Source organism: Desarmillaria tabescens (assembly GCF_030435595.1).
Source record: "Desarmillaria tabescens strain CCBAS 213 chromosome Unknown EV420scaffold_43, whole genome shotgun sequence".
NCBI classification, from domain to species: Eukaryota; Fungi; Basidiomycota; class Agaricomycetes; order Agaricales; family Physalacriaceae; genus Desarmillaria; species Desarmillaria tabescens.
This window is the reverse complement of record NW_026848342.1, coordinates 155779-176702: the sequence shown is the minus strand read 5'-3', so window position 1 is coordinate 176702 and position 20924 is coordinate 155779. Positions and strand designations below refer to the sequence as shown.

Sequence of the window (20924 nt, the reverse complement as noted above, 5' to 3'; positions counted from 1 at the left end):
AATACGATTTTTATCGATTACCTGTGGGGAGTCCTCCATGCCGAAGATCCTTATTCATATCATGCTGCCGAGATGTTTTCATCCGCAGCTATGGAGTTGATTGATCTTGTCTGGTCACCGTCTTGTTGGAATATCCTCATTTGGCCGTAAGTAGGAGGCCTGGAACCCCTTTTTTATCTTCATCTAATACGTACGTATACAGGTTCACCCGCCCGCATATTACGAGAGTCTTGTGCACCATGGACACCATCCTGGACTGTGAGCAACGCCTCGGCGATACCTGTTACGAACTTATTCGCGACATCTCCCGAGAAATTGACTCTGGTAGTGTGGTTTTCGGTGCTAGTCTGCGGAAAGCGGTGAATTTGAGGATCGGATTCGAGACGTGGAAGATGGAGAGTGTGATGTATAGACAGCACAAGGTTGGTAGCGTCGTGTTTTTTTCCCTTTGTGCTAACGCTTTGTACTATAACAGGACTTCAATCCGGCAGGCTTGTGTACCATTTACACCCGCTTCTATCTGGGCTCTGCGGTGTTATGCTTGACCATTGGACTTTTGATGCTCGTAGCCTCGCTTTTCTTCGCGGTCTCTTTGGAAGGCCAGATTCGTGGTTTCTCTTCGGCGTTTCTTCTGGGCTTTCTGGCGCAAAAAGGTATGTGCGCGCCTGCTTACGGATGTTTCAGGCCTGAGTTCATGCTCGTTCAGGATGCCAGACAGGAGTGTACATGTCTGACATCGCCAGACATGTTAACATGGTGCGTGCGGAAATCTTCACCTCTGTATGGGCTTGGAGGGATATGTGTGGGTTTCTCAACCTCATTATTGAGTCGGAAGGTTCGCAACTGTCTGATGTCTCGCACGCAAAGAGGTTCTTGGAGTCTTTCCAAACTTCGGTATGTCATCCCTTTTTGGTGAAATTTATGCTGTCATCGTGAATTCGTTCTGCTAGTTCATGAGTGGAGGCGTAGAGTTATGGAAGACGAGGTCCAAGGTCCAAGCCCTATCGAAGTTTGGGGATAAAGTTCAGGCCATGAAGGATCGAGATGCGCGCGAAGACTCAGGCTCGTCGGTGGCATGTCATTGGTATCGAAATAGTGCCCTGGACGTTTTCCGGCCATTCCTGACTCGCCTGTACACGAAAGTCTCTGGTTCGGCACCTCGTTGATTCTCTTTGAATATCCCCGACACTCTGATATTGTGATGATTGGCATCTATCCCTTTGGAAGGGTCTGCAGTAACGATAGGACTGTACAAGAGCACCAGTGACGCAATAGACATTGTATCTGTTCCTGCCTCCGCCGATTCGACTAAGTAATTCTTGGACGTGGAGGAGAAATGGAGGTTGGTTTGGGCGCATTGCTTGCTAGTATCTCTCTTCGAATATTTCTATTTCATGTAATTGCACCACTGTATTTAGTTACAGTTACGAGTACTGGAACCAGTATTACTCTGTATTACTATCTATTCACCAGGCTAATTAGTAATATTTAATATTTAATACCCGAGGTGAATTCTGCACGTGATCAAACTTGAGCTCTGATTTTAAATTTTACTACCACCACCACCGTTACTGCATCGACTCATTCACGCCTTCCTATCACGATGACTATTTGGCAGACTTTTATCAGATACCCAACAAGGGCGGCAGCATCATCGACACACGCTGGATCGAATACTTGTGGTACATCCTCCATTCCTCGAAAGAACGTTGTTTCTATCATGCTGCCGAACTTTTTGAATCCGCAGCTACCGAATTGATTCATCTCGTCTGGTCACCCTCCTTTCGGGATATCCTCATCTGGCCGTAAGTAACTGATTTGGAAGTTGGAACGGTCCGTTTACCACGTGTACTACAGCTTCACCCGCCCTCATATTACAAGAGTCTTGTGCACTGTCGATACTATCCTGGATTGCGAGCAGCGTCTTGGCGATACCTGCTACGAGCTTATTCGCGAAATTTCCCGAGAAATCGACTCTGGAAGTGGCGTGATTTTCAGTGCTAGTCTGCGGAATCGGTGCAAGGCAGCGAATTTGACTATCGAGTGGGAGACGTGGAAACTAGAGAGGATAATATGTAGGCAACACGAGGTAAGTGGAGACACATCCTATCTTCAGTCGTTGTGCTTATGCGTCATACAGGACTTCGACCCGCAGAACATTCGTCGGGCCTTGCATCATCTCTCAACGTGCTTGGGGGTGTTAAGCCTCGCCCTCTTCATTGTGACGATCGTGGCCTGTCTTTGCTTTCCCATCTCTGAGGAATTATCTATTCGGGGCATTTGTCTTGCCTATCTCACCGGCCATCTGCTATATGAGGGTATGTGCCTGCTCGTTCAGATTTTTATGGGCGCTTATGACTCTCGGTCCTCAGTAACGGGCGCATCTGGACACTTGTTCAACACCAATTGCGCTCTTTACAAGCTATACTCTACGGTCTTGAGGTCTGTATGGGCTTGGAGGGACATGCGCGGGTTTCTCACCCTCGTTGCTGACTCGTCGGAGGGTTCACAACTGTCTGACGTCTCGCGTGTTCGTGCAAAGAGGTTTTTGGACAACTTCCAAGTTTCGGTATGTTATCCTTTTTTCGTGAGATTTCTGTAGTAAGTTTAGTTCTAGTTCATGAGCGGAGACGTAGAACTATGGAAGATGCGGTCAAAGGTCCAGACTCTATCGGAATTCGCGGACAAAGTTCAGGCCATGAAAGATCAGGATGCGCACCAAGACTCCACAGGCTCATCGACAGGACACCCTTGGTACCGCAACAGTGCTCTGGACCTTTTCCGACTTGGACGTAATACCCTCGCTGGCTTTTATACGAAAGTTTCTGGCTCGGTATCTCATAATAGCGACAAGAAAATACGCTAAGTAAAACGGGCCACGATCTTTGGTGGATATCGGTGGTTACCCGACTAAACGTGGTTGAACGGCGTCGGGAACAGTCAGGTCTATTACTCTGCCTCAGACTCACGCTGCTTCTGGCTGCCTTCTTTGATATAATTACATACTGTAATATGGATAGTAGGGAACCCGAAGGAGCGAGTATTGGCGTTCATTATGAGAGGTTCTCGTGGGACCGACTGTTGTGCTCTTGTGCCAATCCAGTAGCACAAACAGAAAAGAACAAGCCAGTAGCGATAAACTTGTAACACCTGTCGAGACACCGCACAGCAATAGATAATTCCTTTCACTACTTGAATCTCGTGCAAATAAGGAATCTTTAAAGAATTGAAGAAGAGGCGAGCAAAAAAGACGATCCTAGGGGAGACGGGAACGATATCTGCCCGGCGTGCACCTGTTCATACTTGGCAAAGGAATTTGGTTCTCCGACGGGAATGTGTACAGTAACGCGTGCCTCCTCTTTCGCACCAGTGCAATTACAAGGCCGTCAGCATGTTCTTGTCATTACCGCAAATTCTTCTTCTAAAGGCCCGTCGTGTGGATGCAAGTCACCGCAATAGTAGAGTCGAGAAATACGCGGAAAGATGTTCTAAGCGCGAGTTAGCGGCACATCGTGGTCGATGAAAGGTACGTTGTCGACAAAGTCACGACCATCCCAATCGCGCGCTATGAAGTTTTTATCGGGCCAATCGGGCAACCCCTGCAGGAACCGCCGAAGACCCGTTAGTAATGAACGTCCTCCCAAAAACTTACAGATCGTTAGTTCAATCAAAACCAATGGAAGGAAATATAACATACCGAAGTTCGAAAGCCTCTATGAACCGTTTCGCATGCGACACACTGGTCAGTGGTGAAGCGTCGGACTCGGCTATGAGGGCCAGCAGCCCTGCCATGTCTCTCACAGCCCAAATCAGCTTGAATGCGTCCATATTCATGGTGTCAACCCGGGAGACAATTTTGCTCGCATACGAACTTGTATTGCTTGCTAGGCGAAACTGAGCTCCGACGTGACTATTTGTGTTAGAAAACACATACTTATCATCGCCAGCAAAGGGCAGAATGAAAGAACAAGATACATCAAGTTGATGATTCTAGAATCAGAAGCTATACCGAAAAAGGACCAGACGAATCCCAAAAGTGCACACGCAAGAGCCAATGTCAACAAGCCCCGAAAGAGATAGTCGACAAACCTAGCGTGATTTTTGAAGTTGAGATTCTAAAGGAATCAGAAGAGATGAGCGTCGCATGATTGAAGTAAAGACGGTTCGGCTGACTCGGTGCTGTCTAATGACCACCTTTTGCAGTGACCACATCTTGTGCTCCAAGATGGGCCCAGAAATTTTGCATCGACGACGAAGATCGGCACTGAATGTTACACTGTCCGAGTCGCAGGCCTGGATTTCCTGAAGAATGTCGTTGATGAGCGTGGGGCAGACGCTTTGAAGATACCCTTGGCATTCGAGGATCTCGTAAATAGCATGAAGTGTTTTTGTTCGAGTATGCGCCTTGATGATACTGCAGCCGTGTCAGGTAAAGAAAAGAGACATACTCCTGCACTCACAATTTGAAGGGTAAGCACTCGTCTTCGGGACGGGACTGCATGAGGAGATTACACAACTCTCTAGACGTCTCATCCAGCTCCGTGAAAGCATGATACGAAGGAGGAACTGCGCGGTGAAGGACTGCCCATAGGCTATAGATCCACTCCGTGCCGGCTATGATATCGTTCTCGACAGGTAGTTGATAAAAGTCTGCCCAGTGGGGAGGTGTACCTATGACAGGGCTAGCGACTGCATTCTTATGGTCGCTGGGAATAGTAGAACCTCTTGGATTGTCATTTTTGAGTGCCATTAGCGAACGATGTCGAATTCGAAAGTACAGGAATGGAGGTGGTGCATATATCGAGCTATCCCAACTGAACATATATAAATCAGATCCTCAAGAAGCCCACGCAACAAATATTTTTTCACGTACAAAGAATCTCTTTTCGAGGAGTATTATACTCTCCCAGGAGGTACCAGTCCGTCGTTGACAAAAGTGCCCAGCAAGCAAGCCTTTGATGTCGACAGTGAAGGCGCCGCCCAAGTACAGCTCCCCTGTATCACTTCTATTTCCAGCGCCTTGAACAGGAAGGCCGAAACGCTATTAGCCAACGAAATTCGAGAGTCAGCACGGTATGCACGGTAGTGGTGGTAATGAAGCAAGATAATCACGTGAGTAGGCGACGGGGTCGCGTTTGATCGCTGAATAGTCGCTGAACTTAGACTTGGAACCACTCTTTCAAAATTTTACCCTCATCTGACCTCTATGCAGGATCGTCCGTCTGCATATCACGGGAATCCTCTACACTGTCGACACCATTCTTGTGGCTACGCCTCCCGAGAAATTGACTCGCTCTACAGCGGCGTTATGTCTCTCGCTTATCTTTTTCGTGCTATTGATCTCGATTATCTTTTCTGCCTCTCTGGGATTTACTTCGCTCTCATCTTGGGTTTTCTGGCGTACCAGGGTATGTTCACATCCAGAGTAGTACTGTTTTCTGGTCAGTGACGAACTCCCTTCCCAGCGAAGAGCGAAATCCTAAGATACATCCTCGAACGGTGCGATCAAGCGAGGAATGAACGTCCAATGACTTCACCGTTGTCAACTGGCTTTCGGACACTGTTCTGTGATGTATTCTCAGCTTCCCCGAATATCCGTGCCCAACTCCCTACAGTATGAACATATTCTTAGGTATGGCAATGTGTTACCATGTATGCGGGCTGTGGATGTCCACGATGGGTGATATGTATTGGCATTTCCTCTTCTGGTTTATCTCGCGTCTTTCAAGTGCGTCGATTTCCCTTCACCGTGAAACTTGGCCGAGTCGATGGAGAATCTCCAGGACCACGGGGAAGAAATACGGAAACCACTACACCAATTTGGCGACTATGCTCACACAGTCCGCAGTGCTTTACTCCGTGTTCTCGATGCTGTCACAGTGCATCATTCCTTTCTCTTTGAAACACCCGATTCAGAATGCATTCATTCTGGTCTTCTCAGAGAAACAGGTAAGCGCTTAACCGTGTTTCTCCCGTGTTCATTTCACTGTAATTGCTTTGCTTTCCAGACTGTTTCCATTGATGATGTGAGTTTTTCGGGTTGCATTAGGCCAGGCTTGGTCCGCAGACGCTGTCTCCACTCTATTTTTCTTGCCGAGCCCGAGGGTGTCGGGCTAATACGTATGGGGACAGCACTTCCACCTTCAATAGACGAAAAAGCGATGCGAGAAGAACTTTGTCTCTCTGGGAATAATACTACCTCGGGGAACACCTAAAATTGTACGTCTGTTTTAGCGCTTGTAATTGCCGCTGGGCGCTTCTCTTTTTCTTCTCTTACTATCTTCCTCTCATGTTGTTGATATTATTGTATTCACAGCCGCCGCTTATGCCATTACCAATATGCATGTCCAAGTCACCGCAAGTATGCATAGGGATTTAGCCGGTACTTGGATATGCCGTACTGGATACACGAGTCTGAAAATGGTCCCTGGCGCTACGTACGATATTAACTAGACGCCCACTCACTGCTTCTCCTGAACACTGACAGATCACTCACTTAGAAGACCCTCGGGAATTCGTTCGGAGTCCAACCGGAGTTGAGAGAAGGCATGGTCGTCAACGACAAAGACATAGAGATGTCGTAACGTAAAATTCGGCATGAGAGAGATACGAAAGAAGGAGGGAACTCAGATAGCTACGTAACGGATTCTGGTGGGTACTCAGTCTCATGGAATTCACCATCCAATGATACAAGATTACTATCGACAGGTCGAAGACTTTCATATTTCGCTATCCATCTTCCTCTTGATGCATTACTCGTCAGTACACTGTTTAGAACACGAGGCAGGACAAGAGAGCTTACGTACAGAAAGAGGAATCTCCCATGCATTCAACATTCAGATCTCTGGCAGGACACCAGTAGGCTCTGACTCTTTACCAACTGTCATAAATTTTAATGACCCATAACACGATAGGGACAACCATTACACGCACAAACGCGACGCATGACTGCTTGAGATGGCGGAGACTTCGAGGCAGAAGTTTCAGAAGCACCTTCAACTGAAGAGTCAAGCGTCGGACTAGAGATGTACTGGGGACATACCATCACGGAGAAGCGGCATCGAAGCGGTAAGTACAGCAAAAATTATCATAATCAGCAGGAACTCATGGAGAAGGATCCGGAGAGTCATTCTGTGGGACAGATGGTTTCTGTTCAGGACTCGTCGAGGCGTCTTGATATATACATATCGCATTGAAATGGCCTGGTAAACATCTCCGCATGATATTCCTGTGTTACACGGGTAGAACTGTGTTCCGGGGCCCCTAAAACAGCCGGTTTTCAAGTACGCGCATCCTTGGTGCATCTAGTGCTTCAGCGTGAACACAGGTTCCGGATCCCTTGATTCATGGCTGTAATCACACCTCTAGATGTCAAGTGTTAAATTAAGACCGACTCGGAGCAAGTCTTTCAGTGAGTAACGGAAGCCGCGGTCGCTATACTAACGATTTCGCTACTAACCGGTCGTCTTCGCAGGTCGCACTGGCGTACCCAGGTTTCCAGCGGCGCTGATCATCAAGTTATCGCTGTGTTTCTCAACTACAATGGCTGGAACATATGAAACCTAATACACATTTCTACAGCCTTTCAAATAGAATCGACTAGCACAGACCTTGCTATTCCCAGTCCATCCCTTGGCATGAACGTACGTTATCCTTTCTATCTTGTTGCTACGGTCCTTGCTCTCACACCGGAATAGATCGCACTTAAGATGCCAATCCAAGTCTTCCCAGCCCTTCTCATTCTTGCCGCCATAGTCATTTTACTAGGACGGTTTATTGGTTTTCAGTGTCATTGAAATTACCCCACTGAATTTTGTCTCGTATTATGGCAATCCTCCCTCCCTATATGTTGCTGCATTTCCCCCAGCTAACCATCAACCTTTTAGACTTGAAACCCACCACCAATGGCAAGGAGGCTTACACTCTCGAGCCTTCCTCCGATCATGTAGCGTTGCGCTTTGATGACCACAACTACGAGTTTACATCTGACCGTGATTGGGAGTCGATTTTTCCATCCGACGGCGATACCTCCAATGAATACCATGTATCGATGTATCGACAACTCGCCTGCCTCGACACGATACGCCGGGCGCATTTGTTTTTATACGCGCTCAGGTCAAACAGTTCGGAGACGCCTTCCTCTTCTGAAGGAGGCTCAGTTCTGCTTTCGGTTATTTGAGGCAGATCATTCTGTGCACGGCGGATATGACGTTGGAACCCAGTGTGCCGTTGCATGGTATGGATAATGCATTTCAGATAGATTCAACTGGCCTGGGAGAGTTTCACAGATGCCTATGATTGGACGAGGATTCGCGAAATAGAAATCGCACTGTCCAGTAGCCTCGGCACGGTTTAGTACTGTCTGTCCAGTATCGGGATTTCAGCAGCCGGATTACTTATGTGTTATTCACCACTCAAGCGCTAGTCCTATAGAGTCGAAGTCTGTAGATCATCAAAGCAGTAATACTACGAATTCTGTACAGGCATGATGCAATTATAAACAATGGCATGGCGACTAACCCAACGCTATCAAATTAGCATATTACTTGTCCATATAAAATTGTTTGGCGCACGTTGTTCGACGAGTGAGAGCCTCTCCGACAATATTCATAATCCTCGTCTAACTACTGTGTTCAGCACGCAGAACATTGTACAGATGAGTAGTGGACGCACTTGATCAAGCATTGAACAATCCGATGAAAGGATCTGGCCGAGGAAGCTGGGATATATCCCTATACTGACAACCTTGAAGGAGATTTGACGCCTTCCAGCAGCATGCAATGATGAAGATGCTCAGTAAGGCATCCAGTAAGAGGAGAGCGAAGAGAAGCAGCAAGATACTTTGGCTCGTAAGCAGGAACAATTCGTCTAGCTGTCTCTCCTTCATCTGCTGAATCCAAGAGAGCGTATTGTTCTTGCGGGGAGGACATGGGAAGGGATTGCTGTATTGTCAAAGCGCGCATTGCTAATATCATAAAATTGCACGGTCCGTTGGATTGGTTCATCAACTAGCTGTAAGGTATTCTGGATTCAAACGAAACACGGGAACACAGAATAGTACTTAATTAAATATATCAGAGATGAGCTGTATACAATCTCTTGGCGCCTGGACAGAGGGAAGAGACCAGAACATCAGATGCAAATCAAATCAAAGTCGACGATGGGCCTTACAATCTGCAACACGTATCAGTCCGGTTCCTCCCAAGCGTGAGTCAGAGGAACACCATCCCAATCATCACGGTTCTGTTTCACAAAATTTCGGACTTTTGTCCAGTCTTGGCAACGGTATTGGGTAGCGGCTGAAGAGTTAATGGGCGGCAAGGAATTATCTGCTCGACAGAGCAGTCCCTGTCGTATGTAATTCAGACAGTGGTTGTCGTGATACATGTCTCGGTCTTCGGGATGAGCAACTAGGCCGAGTCGCGCTGCGACGTGTGCGTATCTGAGAGCGTTCAGGCAATGGAGCTGATGGTACATCGACAAGGCGAAGGGCCGGCCCTTCGGACCAAGTCGAATAAAGCCTTCATCTGGGGGCAACAGTAGGACTGCCCAGGCGTCATTATCGTTCAACGGGTAATGCGTGTCCGGATGCTTTATCTCCATGGTCGCTGCGCCGTACTTTCCGGGAAGCTCTTGGGGCACACTGCCTCCGACAAACGCTAAAGACGTATCGTTCACTTAGCAGAAGCCATAGAACCTTTGCGTCACTTACCGAAGTGAGGATATTCTGCTGCTAAGAACTTGGATATCATGTAAGAAAACTTCATCACGGCAATAGTTTTGATAGCGACGCTTGCAAAGAGAAAAACAATGATAAGGGTCAAGTAGCTTTTCTTCTGCATTATGGTGAAGATACTACAGGGAGAGATTACTTCAGCGCGCGCACTACTTGAACAGTGCTTTTGTACTCACCGAAGTCTTCTCCTCCAGCACAGTACGTTGATCTGTTACGGGTGGTACGATAACTACAGCTTGGGTGATAGGCGGGAGTCTGAGACCGCTCGATTGATTGACGGGAATAATAAACAATAGTATAGGCTAAGCGCTGGGATATTCGTAACCTGTCCAAGAGCACTGCATTATAAGCATCTGGCGACCCTTCATCAACCTACAGGCGCTTTTCGCAACTGGGTAGACTGACCCCTAGAATTTGTTAACTCTAGTTCGCATCGTACACGGGGTGTGGGCTGACCCCGGTTGTGACACAACAGGAACCTGTTGACAATTTGGCCTTGAACACGGCATGAGACTGTATTCACATTGGTAGACGTGCAACAAGCGGGATGGACGTATTCCAAGCACAAACATGCTCGGGACTCCACGAAGTTCCTCAAGATACGGAAATACCTATAAGAAGCATTAGCTTCCTAGCCAAAAATCAAAGGATATACTCACCCTCTCCTCGTACAGCCTTCGCTGCACACGATTTGCCGGATACACTTAGTCATAGGAGCTCTCAGAAGCTACGACAGCACGGCACGACAGCTATACCCTGTACCTCATTCGAATGACTCCTACCATCGGCCAGTCAATCGAAGGAAGAGAAGGATTTTACATGAAGAAAGTGCTCGAGGTCGAGAACTCAAGTTGTCTTGATGCTCCCTCACTCGAAATAATAGGCATAAACGATAAGCAATCGACAGACTAAGCAAGCATCTAGAGAGATGAGACAATCAGGGCCCGGTGATAGGGAGAGATCGACGGTCCAACATATAAGTAATGAATGCGCGAAAAAAAGAACGAAGATGATGTCCCGCATCTTCAACGACAAATGCTGTGCATCAGAAGGCTGTGGTATGTCACTAGTTTTCAGAGCATTCTCGGATGGTCGTGTCCCAACGACAATGACTCGTATCACAGTCGCGCTCGTCTTCTGTACTACCGATGCATGTAATGTGGTTCTATTCAGGGAATGAGACAGTGAAAGGACCTGAAATGGGGAACAAACCCATATTGAGTAGTGCTGTATGCCGAAGGCCACCGTTGCGTTCCCTCAGGCCATTCGTCACATACGAGAATCCACTGTATATGGACAGGGCGTCAGGCGGTAGTACCAGCGTACGAGTGACCTTGCTATCTATGCTGCGCCGCAGCATAACGCCCTGCTCTCGAAAAATTTATCTGGCTCCGCTCAAATCTCCTCGTCGTCATTCGTGTCCTCTGGAATCACAGAGACGTGGAGCGTGAGAAGGAAAGACCAACCTTCGGAAGCTCGGACCGGTTCGCCGCAGAAAACTACTTACTAGGATGTCACATTGATGTGCAAGGATCAGGCCTCAGGCCTCAGGTTTTGGACATGAGTCACTGCTTTACACGAGGCTTGTAATGGTGTACGTTCTTGTCTGTACACTGTCACAACACGCAAATGATCACAAGGTCCTGTCACTACCTTCTGGAAATGTTGGACTTTCCCTTCGCAGTGAGCAAAATTTCGAGACTCGAGAGACGAAACGCCAAGGAGCGCTAACTCTATCAAACACGTAGCAAAACAAGTCTGTACGAGGCCGAACAAACTACTTACAGCATCGCTGAATGAGGGATACCGCATGCGATATTGTCAAGACACGCCGGTACGGTACCACTGATGGCATTGTAAACATTGTCCTCTCCTGGTTCCTCTGCTTCTTGTTCGGTCAACTCCTCATCGACATCCTGCAGGCGCCACCCGAGGCAACCCTTCCGCTATTAGCCACGCTTCTCCGTTTAACGCATACGATCGTTTCAACCGTGCACCGTGCTGGCGTCTTCCCCTTAGACGCCACCCTCTTTTCCATCGTACTCTTTTTCCTTGGCCAAAGACATACAGGTCGAGAACCATCTTCCAACGAGGCTTCGAACATGGCCACTTAGCTGGAAGTGACCTACCTATCATTCCGAAAGCTTTAGCTCCCCCCTACTGTCTCTTTCTTCACATTGGGTCTCGCCTAATCAAACCTCGAATCCGAGAAGAAGTACTCATGCGGCAGCTGTGCCCCGGAAAGCCTGGTTGAATTGAACGGTACTATTCGTTGATAAAACGGTTAAACGCGCGTCTACGCGTCCTAGTTTCTCTCATGTCACGGAATTTTCGTCCACCCGTATTTTTTCAAAAAGGAGACGATGGACTCTTCTACTCTGTTTGATATTGAATGATACAACATTGGTTCAAGTCGGATGTGCTATCACCGGTGATATAGCACTTTGCGTTTATAGGTCTCATGAACCAGGGTGAGAAGCTTTCATATGGTTAGAAACTCAGAATAGGTGCTGTTTACTATGCTGTGATTGCCTGTGAGAGCTGATGAGTCCGCTAAGGAAGTACTACAGTTCGGTCGTTTCCAAGGACCATAAAAGTACCCCAGCGCTTCAAATCTCATGAAGGTGCACATGTTGCTTGGACCTTGTTCTCTCGATGGGTCCCACATAGTAGAATATCAAGGAACAGGAACCTCTTTCGCTTCTGTGTGAGTATCTAGTATGGCATATGCACGAACCGACTAATCCTCATTGCAGAGGCGCGCAGGGACAATACATCCTTGTACTAAAAATAGCGAAAATGGTCGCAGTGACCAAGTGAATTATCATCAAACGTTGTACTAATGATCCTGAGATCACGGTACATACTACAGGCATACGACACCATAATATCAACAACATGAGTAGAAGATAGTAAGGGGGAAAAATGTGAAGCACCCACAAGCGCTAAAAGAGACGCGCAATTCTAATTCATTCCCCGAAGCGTCATCATTCCTAGTGTCAACTAGATCCTTCTCGACAGCATTACCCATTCGTCTATTCATGGTGGAATCGCTGTCCCCATTCCTATCAGCTGATACGTATGGATCCGCAAAATCGAATCTCTTTGGATGCCTGACAACACTTTCGGCGTCGGTGAGGAGAGCAGCGTCTATGGACCAAGCCGGGCCACTGATGCAATCCGTAAGTGATCGACCGAGCCATGAGTGTGGGAGAGCAAAGACAGTGAGATGAACGCGAGAGAAACACGATTAAGCACATGAGACTGAGCGCTAAGTTTCGCGGCAAAGGGAAATCGATGTCCTAAAAGATGCGAGTCAAACCAGAACAGGAATATTAAACTTAACCGATATCGCCCATCGTGGATATCCAGACTTCTTCTACGAAACCGCCGAACCAATATCCGCATCTGAATTTTAACAGAAAGTATTCATTGCAGAATGAGATCAGGCACTTATGACACTAGAACCTTATCGCAGGGTCCAAGAGAGGGGACCAGCACTATGGCGTGTTAGCTAAAGGCAGACCGCCACTATCATCGCAGCCTGAGTAACTGAGCCGAACGGGTATATCTTAACCTAACACCCACCATTAGTTTACTTAGTATAGTTTCGGCATTGCAAAATGTGAAAGAGTCTGATGTCGTAGAGGTTTGTAAGCTTTTCCCGACTCGTCTCCTTAGCGTAATCGATATGTCCCAGCTATCAACTATGGACATAAACCGGGAAAATTTCACACTCTCCGGGTCTTGAGTTAGTTCCATCGAAGGATAGATCCACACCGACCAGTGGAACAGTGGTCCTATTTTTTCGACAAGGGTACTGATCGTACGTGAAGAGACGCATTGTGCTCGAAGTCGAGGTAAGGTCTCGAGGGAGCATATCCAGAGCTGGCAGGGTAGCTAGGAGCTCTTGCACGCGCTCGTCCACCAACTGACTCCAAAAACCTTTGATAAATGTATAGGATAGCATCGAGTTCAACATCGGGGTAGAAAGGCTCACCGACTGTACCAAACACATTTAGAGGACCGGCGGAAGGCTCCTGCAGTCTCAAATCCGAGCCCATCGTGTATGCTTGTCGGGTCATACTCAGATGGTGGTACATAATTTCGGCGCAAACCTGGTACACCTGCTTACGAGAAGCTATGTCTTCTTCGTGTCTGGTTGTACATTCTTCCTTGCTTGAGTTCAGTCGCCGTGAGATCTTCAAAAATTTCGTCTTCATGTAGAGCTTCCGAAAAAGTCCGCTAAGATAAAAGGTAAATATCTTCTAGAGGTGTCAGTATCAGATTGACTCACAAGTTCAAACATCACCTGGAAGCTTGGGAGAGTCGAAACTGTCTTGACGGAAATGAATGACATCGTGGCAGAAAAAAATAGCTTGCCAATGGGAGCGTGTGAAACGTCGCACGTCATATCAGGTAGCGGCCCGGGTAGACCCGATGACTCCGAAGAATCTTGGATTCAACCAAAATGCACTGTTCGCCGAGACCTTCAACGCTACATAATTACCAAGTCTACAGACCGCCCTTGTACCGACTAGACTGGTGAGCCATCTCACGCACCTCTTAACCACAGTATCTTTCATCTATTTCTCTGCTGGAACGGCGCTATGATAAAACAGCATGTAGAACACAGAGGCGTTCCCTCAGCATAGTACTCAGCCTACCAGGATGAACAATTTCAGAACCATATGAGTCACACAGGGTGTGGCCAGGCAATGATCAGGACAGTGTGTGCGTGAAGGTGCATCAATGTGTTTCTCTCCTCCGACTCCGAACTTTACTCATGTTATTGGAGCATCCTATGTCCTCCAAGATGAACTGTTTCAAGGATCCAAGATGTGCAAGCTTGCAAGTATCAGGTCCCGATACGCCATCGTAACTTGTGCGTAATCGCATCATTTCTCCAAGGAATTTCAAGCAGCTGAGGAATACAGGATTGAATTAGTACCTAGTTTCTACAGAAACATCGTATTAAAACCTGTAAGGCTTCAGGCAGCCGCTTCAAGGAATTCTTTGAGGGCGTGAAGGTATCTAACATTTTCCAGTTAGTTCTTGTGTGCTTGACTCTCTGAAAGAGACACATGCCGGTCTTTTTCTTCATACAGTCCTAGATGTGTACTGTTGGAGAGCTCCAACCACTTGATTTTAGGAACCCTTAAGAACCACGGCATGACGGCGATATCTTGTACTTCATCGTTGGGCGCGCTGATGATTAACGTGGGATACATGATCTTGTGAAGAACATCGACAATGGACCACGTCTTCAGAGTTCCGGTTACATTAAACTCCGACGGTCCCAGCCTTGAGAATCTCATTAATCGTGACAAGTCAATTGAACGAAGACTTACATTGTGTGGTAAACGGTAGGATTTTTTCCAAACGATTCAAATGATGCCATGACATCTTCAGGCCACGGATCCAGCGTACAAACGTGTTTCTTCATGAACACCATCATTCCATCCTCATACTCCTTTGAATTAGTTGTACCCTCTTTTTCATGTTTCCGCAGCATGGCTACAAAATCCTTTGGGAACTCTTCTAAAAGGGCATTGGTCCCTATCTCGTAGAGTTCCATCGATGCTGGCGAATTGAGGATCACCAAGCGACGCAAGCCCTTGGGTGAACGAGTAGCTGCGTATTGCCCAGCCAGCATTCCTAGCCCGGATGAGTTTTCGACCCGTGCATGAGTTTTCGATATCTGACACACCTCCCCATGATTGACCGACTAAGTCGAAGCACTCAGAGATGCCTAGATGGTTAAGAAGATTCTCGAGCTCGTCCATGAAAAACTCTGGTGTCCAGAATTCTTTGGGGGCATCACGTAAATGCGTCGACTTTCCGTTCCCAATCTGATCATACGCTACGATGGGTATTCTGAGGCCCCGATTCAGCCAAACTGCAAAGGTGAGCATGAAAAAGACGAACCCAGCAGATTCCGTCAAATCCTTATGGACGCTGTAGGTATTAGTCCTGTCAGATATTAGAGTATTCGTCCGAAGGTAATTCAACCTACAGCATACTGTTCGTCACATTCGATTTCAGCAAGACGACTACAGAAGCGACTTAGGAACTTACTACTCGTGTGTAAAGCCTGGTCCTCCATGAAGAGTGACGAGAGGCGGTTTTCCAGATTCAAGGTCGCCGATGATCTTATACCACGTCTGATACGTCTCATTGCCTACTTTGAAATCCGCTAGGCCAGTAGTTTCGAGGGACATGATATACTGTGGGTAGTCTTGAAATATCCTGGTCAGTGGTCCATTTTATAGTAGTGTCCTCCCGATCCTGATTGGATATAGATGGTTCATAATATAATGAGTGCATCCTGCCACAGCCGCTGAACCATTGCTAAGAACCAGAACAGTTCGCCTGTGTTTCAGATAACTCAGTCCAGGTACACATATTGCATGGATCTTGTTCTCGTGATGAGCCGACGTAGGGAACCGGGCACGAAAGGTAGTTTCGATAACATATCTTATAATAGACATGAGTGACCAATGACAGATACGAAGTGTCCCTGGCGCCTATCTATAATAACAAAAGCTAACTCATTGCTGTTCCTTCCATGTGAACGCTGACACAGTGGGAAGAACAACCTCTACTCTTTATGTAAGTTACAGTATATCTTGTATGGCATATGCAAGTGCCGGCTGATCCCCAGTGCAGACGCTCAGGGGCCATACGTTATATGAACATGTACATAACTAGACATAGAAAGAAGGTTACAGCGGCTAACTGAGTTATGTACCATTGAACATAGTACTACTGATTTCGTCAAGACGGTGAAGGTCCGTGGGATTCTCTGCGACAAAAAGACACACTGCGGGCGTATTGAAAAGATGGACACAACAATATCACAACGTGGAAGAAAGATAGTAAGAAAAAAAGCGTGAGACGCCTAGCGGCAATTTTCAAGCTCACGAAAACAGGCGCACAATTTATGCATTCCCCGATGCATCATCATTCTCATCGTGAACTGGTTTCTTCTCATTTGTATCGCCTTTTTGCCTATTCAAGGTAATCAAGGTAGAATCGCTGTCTCCATTCGTATCGGTAGACGTGCATGGATCAACAAATTGAATCTTTGGATGGCCGCCATGCATCTCAGCATCCTCAGACGTCAGTGACGGCGAGGAGAACAGAGATGTGGCAGTGTCTGAGGACCAAGCCTGGCCTGATGCAACCCGAAAGATTATCATCAATGTTGAAACAATCTAGAGAGTAAAGCATTGAAAATGGTGAGATAAACACGGGAGAAACACGGTTGAGCGCTTGCCTGTGCCTCGGAGAAGACCTGGATGAATACATTCTGAATCGGGTGTTTCAAGGAGAAGGGAATGATGCTCAGCATCGAGAACACGGCGTAAAGCATTGTGGACTCTATAAGCATAGTCACCAAATTGGTATAGTGATTTCCGTATTGCTTCCCCATGATCCTCGAGATTCTCCATCGATACATCATTAGGCGCGAAACAATAGCTAGGGTCATGACGATGTTGATCGCCAAAGACACATAGAGGAAAGGGGTCGTAAAGTTAACGCTCTTGAAGACCCAGAGTGAATAGTTAGGGTTACAGACTTGAATAAGCCACATGAGACTGAGCGCTAGAGATGCATATATATAAGTCTAAGTTTCACGATGAAGGGAAATTGGCGATACTGAAAGATGCGAGATAAGCCAGGACAGGAAAAGCAAGTATCACCCATCGTGGATATCCAGAGTCTGCGTATATAATGACACATCGCCATACCTAAAACACGCTCATACTGTGAGATTTGGGCATGGATATTTGGGGAAGTTATCAATACGTACCACAACAGCGTCTGAAAGCCAGTTGGCAATGATGAAGAATACATTGCCCATGGCGTTCACAGGCAGCCAAAAATAGTCGTACTCGAATGCGGCTAGAATGTGAGATTTAGGTTCAGTAACTAGTCGAATGGTGCAGAAATAGTATTAGCTTACAGGGACCACCAGGATAGAGATGGTAATCTATGAATGCCAATTCGTTGATTTTAGCACCGGCCGCCGCGTACAGCGTAGCACAGATAAATAGCAGAGACACGTAGATGATCCAAAACAGGTTTTTCTTGTAGTTGCTAGAGTTCATGGAACGAAGGAGTAGACTGAAGCATTGTACAGCAAGGGTGAGTGCCGCTCCATAAGCTACTGCGGTGATGAAGATCCCTGCGAACCAGGATCGCTCACTGAAAAGGACGTTGGGGGATTCGCTCGGAGTCCAGCTGGGGTCGAGAGAAGGCATGGTGTCGATCACAAACTATAGATACTTGCATAGACATAATTTATATGAGCCTGAAGCATCTAGGCAGCGAAGACGCGAAGTACCGAGAGTGAGCCGCAACTTAACCGAATGAATGCTAGGGCATCACTGTGCCTGAAGGTGTAATATTACTTCCGGCTGATCAATCACTGCTCACGCGCCAAGTACCGTGCTGTGTAACATCGAGATCTCGAGATGCTCAGTACTGCACCTAATAGTAATATATATATCCTTCTCGCTAGTTTGTATGCCTTATCGGTAGTAATCGTCCGGGGTCAGCTGTGCACGGAAAGCCCTAACTCCTTGTAAAAGCATGTTGCCGACCTCATGTCCCATCATGTCCTTAAGGAACTAGTTCGAAGCAGATATTTGAATTGCTATTTCAAGTTTGACCAGTCTCTTTGAGCTAAAAGACGAGATAGGTACACTGAATGTCCTATGGCAGCCAACTGGGAGTGCTGACCAGGTCAGACCATTGTGATCCTCACCATAGGGATGCGCACCGTCCGTAACCGAACCGTATACCGTAAAGTTCTACTGTCGGTGTCGGTCCGTACAATTACGGCTGTATTGGTCCTGGTGAGTTTACCACTCAAATATATGCTGGTTCAGTGCTCAATATGTAATATATTAGCATAATAACCAAGCTGATATGCTCTGATCAAACCTCGACCTAGAAATCAATATGTTAGAGTGCTGGGAAAAGCGGTGAGAGACTCAACTATGGCGTCATAGGGTCCTGCAAGTGTGAATTCGAGCCGGAATGCTTTGAAAACTAGAACATTAATTAATACAAAGGTCAGCCACCTTTCCTTGTATTGGAACGTAGATATGGAGCTCACAGAGATGCTTGAAAGTCTGAAAGCACTGCCACACGAATTACGGCCGTCGACGGCCGTACAGTACGGTATTTCCTGAAGAGCTCATGGCTTCGGTGCGTATACCGTACATGGAAGCCCTTAGCCGTCCAACCGTACAATACGGTTACGGTGCACATCCCTACCTCACCATCAGCATATTTGATCACAAAAATAATAGGAAGGCTACAGGCATGAGCTTACAGCTACGATGATCTAGTACTAAGCGAGCTGCATTGTGTACTACAAGAGTGGAACCAACAAATTTACTACAGATATTGACGAGGACCGAGTAAGAAACACAGCCCTGTAGAGTTTCATCGTCAAAGGGCTCCCGAGCTAATCCTTCCTCTTCTCGATCTTGGCGTGAATCATGTCCCATAGCGAAAAGAAACCCCCGCTTAAACTGAAGGTAAAGACCGGTGATCCAAGGCTGAAAATCGGCGAAGCCGCTATTTACTTTTGGACTAACGTGGGCATTCAACACCCCGAAAACACTAAATTTTCTTGTCTCCAATATGTTATGAGGATCAGGTTCAAACTATTCGTCGAACTTGGAATCGACCTTTGTGCGTACTGGAATCGCACATTCGGAAGATTCCTGTGTAATGTCGAGCTGGTAATGACAACAAAGTAGAAGGATGACATAGAAAATGGATTCCACATCGTGGCGATAAAGGTGTTTAGTAGGCGGTGGATCCTCGACATACTCGTTTTCGAAGAGTAAATACACCATGTAAGGTCGAGTGCTGACACGCTGAAGCAAGGAAGCAGTGTCATCTCGGAAGGAGGAGAAATCGAAATCGTTAAGGACCCCGCGTAGATGACCATCGATGGTCCGGCGCCACATAATGTTGCTTTTGCTAGTATCCCGGTGGATAATTCCCGGGTGATCATAGAGTCATTTGTGAACTACAGCGGCAGTCAGAAATCATTCAGAAAAGAAGAATAATGTACGTACTCTGCAAAATATCGAAGAAGACCTGAGCATACTCTTGAGGCGTCTGCAGTTCGTCGAAGGAATACAGTTTCTCTTGGACAGCGATTCGACACACACGTCCCTCGTACTCAAATTTCTTGTCTGCAAACATGGTCTTTGCGAAGAAATCTACCAGGTTCGTCTGAGTAGACTTTATGTCATAGCCGAAGTCTTGGGAGAGGAGAATGTCCGGCAAGTGATTTAGGGCCCATTCTGGCCTTTTGCCTTGCGTCATATTTCGAGCCTTCTCTCGAGCTTTTCCCACAAAATCTGTTTCAGATGTTCGGCAGATGTCCGGCCAACTGATCTTGACAATCAGTTGTTTACCCTTCCACTCCTCATGCTCCGACGTTGCCTCGACTACGCAAGTGTCTCGACCGATGATGCTAGGATGACGCGATATAATACAGCCAAGGGTGACCTCGACCTTTTCATCCCCTTTAACCAACCTGAGCATTACTCCAACGACTCAGACGGCGTTGGGATCACCACATCTATTCATGTAATTCTCGATGATCACCTTGTCGTTGTAAAATTGCTCTTGGATGCCTCGCTGCTTGAGAGAAAGGCGACCCAATCCGATGAGCATTGCCACGAACGCGTCCGTAACGTCAGCACCCTCCTGTTCAAAGATAACAACCGGTTTGCACACAATGATGACGGAGCGATCATAGTAGAGTAGTTGAATGCGTCCCCCCGCAATGAGCGCACCGATACATTGCGTTCGAAAGTCGGCGCCAGACAGAATTTCGAGGGCGTAACGACCACACTGGAGTTGCATGTTTTGGCGGGCCTTTGTTATTTCTTCCCGTTGCGCTTCTTCCTCTTCCGAAAATGCTGCTGCCTTCCTGGCAGCCGCAACGTCGCGGGCCACACCAGTACGGGGAAGTTTGGAACGGACACGAGAATTGTCGTCACCGTCTGACCCTGAGCTGGAGCCGGAGGACCAGTAGGGGTGTAAGATGCCCGCAGGGTCCCAGTGCAAAGTAGGTTTGCGTCGCACTTTTACTCGGGGATCCTTGCCATCTGGATACCGAGATATATTTTAAATGAACGTCTGAAAGAAG

General features: G+C 47.2%; 8 protein-coding genes across 8 annotated transcripts; 2 read left to right on the top strand and 6 right to left on the bottom strand.

The window, feature by feature from the left end:
* The first annotated feature begins 420 nt into the window (after window positions 1-420).
* Window positions 421-972, top strand: EV420DRAFT_1567970 (uncharacterized protein). Its single transcript, XM_060474148.1, has 2 exons — window positions 421-894; window positions 951-972. The coding sequence occupies exons 1-2, from the start codon at window positions 560-562 to the stop codon at window positions 955-957; spliced, it is 342 nt and encodes a 113-aa protein (XP_060326275.1). The 5' UTR covers window positions 421-559; the 3' UTR covers window positions 958-972.
* Window positions 973-3622: 2650 nt separating this feature from the next.
* On the bottom strand, window positions 3623-4750 carry EV420DRAFT_1647601 (uncharacterized protein; the record flags this gene model as incomplete). Its single annotated transcript, XM_060478054.1, has 5 exons — window positions 3623-3647; window positions 3698-3884; window positions 3935-4115; window positions 4174-4414; window positions 4461-4750. 5 exons carry the CDS (start codon window positions 4748-4750, stop codon window positions 3623-3625), a joined length of 924 nt encoding a protein of 307 aa, XP_060326274.1.
* Window positions 4751-5481: 731 nt separating this feature from the next.
* Window positions 5482-6577, top strand: EV420DRAFT_862763 (uncharacterized protein). The gene is made up of 4 exons (XM_060483778.1): window positions 5482-5949; window positions 6009-6026; window positions 6317-6437; window positions 6488-6577. The coding sequence occupies exons 1-3, from the start codon at window positions 5617-5619 to the stop codon at window positions 6377-6379; spliced, it is 414 nt and encodes a 137-aa protein (XP_060326273.1). The 5' UTR covers window positions 5482-5616; the 3' UTR covers window positions 6380-6437; window positions 6488-6577.
* A 2427-nt stretch (window positions 6578-9004) lies between these two features.
* On the bottom strand, window positions 9005-10003 carry EV420DRAFT_862797 (uncharacterized protein). Its single transcript, XM_060483779.1, has 4 exons — window positions 9913-10003; window positions 9713-9855; window positions 9172-9659; window positions 9005-9106 (listed from the first exon to the last, which is right to left on the bottom strand). Exons 2-3 carry the CDS (start codon window positions 9840-9842, stop codon window positions 9187-9189), a joined length of 603 nt encoding a protein of 200 aa, XP_060326272.1. The 5' UTR covers window positions 9843-9855; window positions 9913-10003; the 3' UTR covers window positions 9005-9106; window positions 9172-9186.
* A 4781-nt stretch (window positions 10004-14784) lies between these two features.
* Window positions 14785-15957, bottom strand: EV420DRAFT_1647599 (Alpha/Beta hydrolase protein; the record flags this gene model as incomplete). The annotated part of the gene is made up of 6 exons (XM_060478053.1): window positions 14785-15040; window positions 15088-15394; window positions 15447-15613; window positions 15665-15694; window positions 15753-15758; window positions 15815-15957. 6 exons carry the CDS (start codon window positions 15955-15957, stop codon window positions 14785-14787), a joined length of 909 nt encoding a protein of 302 aa, XP_060326271.1.
* Window positions 15958-16677: 720 nt separating this feature from the next.
* EV420DRAFT_1275960 (uncharacterized protein) lies at window positions 16678-18003 on the bottom strand (the record flags this gene model as incomplete). Its single annotated transcript, XM_060467931.1, has 5 exons — window positions 16678-16953; window positions 17034-17344; window positions 17400-17490; window positions 17553-17644; window positions 17706-18003. The coding sequence occupies 5 exons, from the start codon at window positions 18001-18003 to the stop codon at window positions 16678-16680; spliced, it is 1068 nt and encodes a 355-aa protein (XP_060326270.1).
* A 1416-nt stretch (window positions 18004-19419) lies between these two features.
* Window positions 19420-19761, bottom strand: EV420DRAFT_1275971 (uncharacterized protein; the record flags this gene model as incomplete). The annotated part of the gene is made up of 1 exon (XM_060467932.1): window positions 19420-19761. A coding segment is annotated over one exon (342 nt), but the record flags the coding sequence as incomplete, so codon positions are not given.
* On the bottom strand, window positions 19648-20419 carry EV420DRAFT_862286 (uncharacterized protein). The gene is made up of 2 exons (XM_060483776.1): window positions 19840-20419; window positions 19648-19790 (listed from the first exon to the last, which is right to left on the bottom strand). Exons 1-2 carry the CDS (start codon window positions 20312-20314, stop codon window positions 19780-19782), a joined length of 486 nt encoding a protein of 161 aa, XP_060326268.1. The 5' UTR covers window positions 20315-20419; the 3' UTR covers window positions 19648-19779.
* Between the last annotated feature and the right edge of the window lie 505 nt (window positions 20420-20924).